Below are 5,177 nucleotides of genomic sequence, written 5' to 3' on the forward strand. Positions count from 1 at the left end.
CTACTGCAGTGTATATACTTGTATTTATTTTCTGTATTTATTGTTCTATGTCCCTGCACTATGTCCTGTCTTGCACTATGTCCTGTCCTGCACTATGTTGTCTGCAATTGCACTGGAGATCTAGCCTAAAAGTGTTTCGTTGTACTGTACAACCCTGTTTCAGTATAATGACAATAAAGTTGAATTGAATTGAATTGAATCTGCCCTAATTAAAATTCTTTATGACATTTGTTTTAATATAGACTCTGGAAAAACATCTGTTCTGGTATTGCTTGAAAACATCTGTTCTAGTATTGCTTGAGAGTGCCAGTGATCTGTGGTGTCCCCCAGGGTTCAGTTCTTGGGCCATTTTTATTCAGTTATATATGCTGCCTTTTTTTTTTTATCATAATCTAACTTTTAATTAGATTTTTTTTTAACTATCCTAATTTAATGTCTAACTTGATTTTTAATTTAATGATTTTCTCTTTTAAATCTGTTGTTTAAATGTTTTTAATTTGTATTCTCGTTTAATTTTTTTAAAACTCTGTTTTCCGACTATATTTTCTCATTTGTAAAACACTTTAAATGACGGCCGTGTATGAAAGGTGCTGTATAAATAAACTTGTCTTGCCTTAGAAAATCAACATATAGCAGCGCCCAAACTTTTGCATACAGCGTATGCGTGTGTTATGAAGTCACTACATTAAATAAAGTGTTTCAAAAAGCTTTAACACACCCCATCTTTCAGCTTCTATTCACCCTCTGGGGTCCATGAACTCAGCCATGCATCAAATCCACTGTTTCTACATCTGTGTCTGTATCTTTGTGATAATAAAGTGCAGGAATCCAGTTCAAACACTTCCTGAATCTGTAGAGTCGCCCTTTCCATTCCATCTAATCACGAGATCCTACGAGACTCACATCCAGAGTTATGAGCCTATGAAGAAGGGCTGAGAGGCAGTCGTGGGACTGGAGGTTAGGGAACCAGCCTTGTGACCGGAAGGCCGCTGGTTTGATCCCCTCGGCCGACAGTACGTGACTGAAGTGCCCTTGAGCAAGGCACCTAACCCCCAGTTGCTCCCCGGGCGCTGTGGATAGGGCTGCCCACCGCTCCGGGCAAGTGTTCTCACTGCCCCCTAGTGTGTGTGTTCACTAGTGTGTATGTGGTGTTTCACTGCATGGATGGGTTAAATGCGGAGGTCTAATTCCTCTGTGTGCAAATGCAGTTTGGCTGATAGTTCTGAATTTAATTCAATTCAATTCGATACATCTGCCTCTCACCGTGTGGAGCTGGTGGATTCGTGTGTCCGTCTACATTCTGTGCTAAACTGACCAATGGACACTCAGGAAATCACTAAGGACTGACCATCACGCCGGAAACCCTTCATTCTTCATTGAGTCCACATCGGAGACTCATGTGAAATGGCATGCAGAGAGTTTACAGCTGCTGAAGTTGCTGCAGCAGTTTTGGAAAGTAGTGATGAAGATATTTAGATATGAAACATATGAGGATCATATTGTATGAAGAGCCTTTAAAGGAGAGTCTTAAGATATGAACAAATCCAGAATGAACTCAGAGCCCAGAGGGTAAAAAAATCAAGTCTAGTCTCTTTTTTGTGTTTTTTTAATAACACAGAATCCAAACACATATAAAGACTGATAATCTGAAAAATTCTTTTTTAAAAATTGAAACATGAATATGTAAATAGGCTTAAACAGAGCAGGTAACACAACACGGACGTACAAAACAGCGCATGAAAGATGTTCGCGATAAAACTGGCTCTGCACATGCAATTCAAACAGCGTGATCCACAATCGGACCATAAAACGAACTTTTTAACCCATCACTGGCCATAGAAAGTCATAAAGTCAAAGCGGAACATGGGAAAATATATTTTTTTATAAAACACGTAGAAGAACGTAAATAAAAAACGATGTACTGAAATGGTTCCCCGTTCTGCAAAGCCAAGCTAAACATCTACTGAGAGAGAAACACTGCAGCTGAACGCGGTTTGATTTCTGAAAGTGCATCAAACTTTAGTAAAAATGAAGCGTAGAAAAACCTGCAGACCGACTCACAGAGGAGCGCGCGATTGCTTGTTTCGTCCTGGTTGAGATTTTGAGACAATGCTGAACAGTCGGGAGTATTATGGGATGGAGCTGGAGGAATACCGAGTCATGAACGGTCGCCGTCGTACTGGATGATGAATAAACGATCTGAATCCCTAAAAGACAGAATCAGGTTTTGGCTTTCTTCTCCTTTCTGTCAGACGAAGCTTCTGCTTTCCGTTTTTGGGCCTGTAGAAAGAAATAAGACAATAAATAGAAATACTGAGTACCTGAGTAACTCGCAGTACTTACTGAGTACAACATAATGATTACTGAATACTTCATAGTAGATACTGAATAATTTGTCACAGATACTACATTTTTTATAGTCGCTACTAAACAGTTTATGGCAGTTGCTAAAGAATTTGTTTGGTTACTGATTAATTTATCAGAGTCTGAATAATTCAGTGTAGCTCATAATAACTAATAATTTGTACATTTGTTTATATAAAAACAGTGAAGACGATACAGAAAATGAATCAAACGTTATTAATTGTGAAAAATGTCAATAGAAATTTTATTACCAAAAGTTAAAAACAAACTATGCTGTATATTGTCGGAAAAAAACCTTGTATCTCCATTTCTGTCGTTTTTCAGTTTTTGACACAGACACACAAACAAGAGCATATATATATATATATATATATATAATATACACCAATCAGGCATAACATTATGACCACCTCCTTGTTTCTACGCTCATTGTCCATTTTATCAGCTCCACTTACTATATAGGTGCACTTTGTAGTTCTACAGTTACAGACTGTAGTCCATCTGTTTCTCTGATACCCTGTTCTTCAGTGGTCAGGACCCCCATGGACCCTCACAGAGCAGGTGCTATTTGGGTGGTGGATCATTCTCAGCACTGCAGTAACACTGATGTGGTGGTGGTGTGTTACTGTGTGTTGTGCTGGTACGAGTGGATCAGACACAGCAGTGCTGCTGGAGTTTTTAAACACTGTGTCCACTCACCGTCCACTCTATTAGACGCAACTGCGTTGTTGGTCCAACCTGTAGATGTAAAGCCACAGACGACAGCTCACCTCTTGCTGCACAGTATGAGCTAATCATCCTTTAGTCTTTCATCAGTGGTCACAGGACGCTGCCCACAGGACGCTGTTGGCTGGATGTTTTTGGTTGGTGGACTATTCTCAGTCCAGCAGTGACACTGAGGTGTTTAAAGACTCCGGCAGCACTGCTGTGTCTGATCCACTCACACCAGCACAACACACACTAACACACCCCAACCACGTCAGTGTTACTGCAGTGCTAAGAATGATCCACCACCCAAATAGTACCTGCCCTGTGAGGGTCCATGGGGGTCCTGACCACTGAAGAACAGGGTAAAAGGGGGCTAACAAAGTATCAGAGAAACAGATGGACTACAGTCTGTAACTGTAGAACTACAAAGTGCACCTATATAGTAAGTGGAGCTGATAAAATGGACAATGAGTGTAGAAACAGGGAGGTGGTCAGAATGTTATGGCTGATCTGTGTGTATCTAAACACACAGAAGGTAAAGCCAGATGGAGACGTTCACTCAGTGCTGTGTGTGTTTAATCAGAGAAGAGGTTAAATTACTGATTGTCCTTTGGGAGCTCTTTTCTTTTTCTCCGCTCTCTCTTTCTCCTCGATTTCCATGTTTTCTTTCTCGATCAGGGAGATGAGGGTGTTACAGCGTCTCTGCAGCTCCTGTCGAACACAAACAAAACAGCATGTAAACAAACAAATCTGACTAAATACACACAAACACAGCTGCACCAGCCACAGACAAAAAAAGGAAAAATAGACTGTACGGCTCAGTCTTCTCCACCTTCACTCCCAGAAATATGTTAATATTTTAACATCTTTTTAATAATTTAACATGACACACTTCTCTGTGTTCATCACTCAGAGATACACTTAGTATCTGCATGTATTAATAACGTCCTGTGTGTTTTATACAGCTGTAAGCAAAAGTTTGGGCACCCCTGGTCAAATTCTATGTTGTGTTGATTCTCTAAGTGTGAATAAGTGAACACGTCCTCTACAGAGACGCACTTCTGCACTTTTAACACACACTGACTGTTTATTTACCGAATTTAACCCTTTGGAAAAAAACATATTGGGCTAAAATTTGCAAAGAAATACAAACTTTCTTTGTTCCCTGCAGAGGAACCTTTGTAATCTAACGTAATTTGACAGGGGGGTTTATCAAACTTTTGCATTTGACTGCATATGAAGAGTTTTCATGAATCATGCTTTTTCTATTGTGCATTTAAGGTAATTGTAACGTAGGAGGCTTTGAGGCAGGATGCAAGTGCGAGTTGCTTTTATTTAAAGGAGGTTCAAAGTCCAAAAACACAGAGCCAGAGGTGAGTGGAACAGATAAATCCATGAACAAAGTAAATCAACACTACACAAGAGACCACAACAGGGTATATAGACACAATGCAAGACCCCGGGACTGAGCAAACACAGGGGTATAAATACCAACAGAAAACGAGAAACACCCGAGACCAATAAGAGGGCGGGGCAGGGAGACAAAGAACAGGTGAAGACAGGGCAGGACAAGGGAGGAGCCAACATGACAACAAAAGCACATGTCAAAAGAAAACAAAAGCACATGGCAGATAAACAAAAACACAATACTAGGAAACCAAGAAAAAGCAAAAAACACAGAAAGACCAGGCGAAAGAGTGAAGAGATGTTACAGTAATGTAATATCAATCAAACTGCAGCTGGGTTGTTTTGATTAAGTTACAATAACAAAAAACACATAACTTACAAAATTAGATAACTGTAATGGTCATTTCATGTCAATATTTAACATCCTTTACCATAAAATAAGCAGGCAAAGATCTGCAACACAAACAGCCATTGATGATCAATATTAATCATTTATAAGATCAGATGTCAGAAAATCCTAAGGCTGAATCCCAAACGGCTCACTGCTCCCTATATAGTGACTACGTGAGTTATGAAATTATGAATATTGGTCTTTATATCCAGTATGAATTGTCTCACACGGCTGAATCCAGAGTGGTTCTCTGTTAGACTCACTGAGCTCTGAGCTTGAACAGTCGGCGACAGCGCTGCGTCACCTG

General features: G+C 39.9%; 1 protein-coding gene across 1 annotated transcript in view; it reads right to left on the reverse strand.

Annotated features, from left to right (window-relative positions):
* Positions 1 to 1,588: 1,588 nt before the first annotated feature.
* LOC118814654 (SWI/SNF-related matrix-associated actin-dependent regulator of chromatin subfamily A member 5-like) overlaps positions 1,589 to 5,177 on the reverse strand; it is a gene marked incomplete at its 5' end in the record, with an annotated part of 5,392 nt that continues 1,803 nt past the window's right edge. The window contains 2 exon segments of the mRNA XM_036580358.1: positions 1,589 to 2,280; positions 3,673 to 3,783. Of these exon segments, the coding sequence (XP_036436251.1) occupies positions 2,221 to 2,280; positions 3,673 to 3,783 (171 nt within the window).

This window comes from Colossoma macropomum, unplaced genomic scaffold (genome assembly GCF_904425465.1).
Source record: "Colossoma macropomum unplaced genomic scaffold, Colossoma_macropomum, whole genome shotgun sequence".
Classification (NCBI taxonomy): domain Eukaryota; kingdom Metazoa; phylum Chordata; class Actinopteri; order Characiformes; family Serrasalmidae; genus Colossoma; species Colossoma macropomum.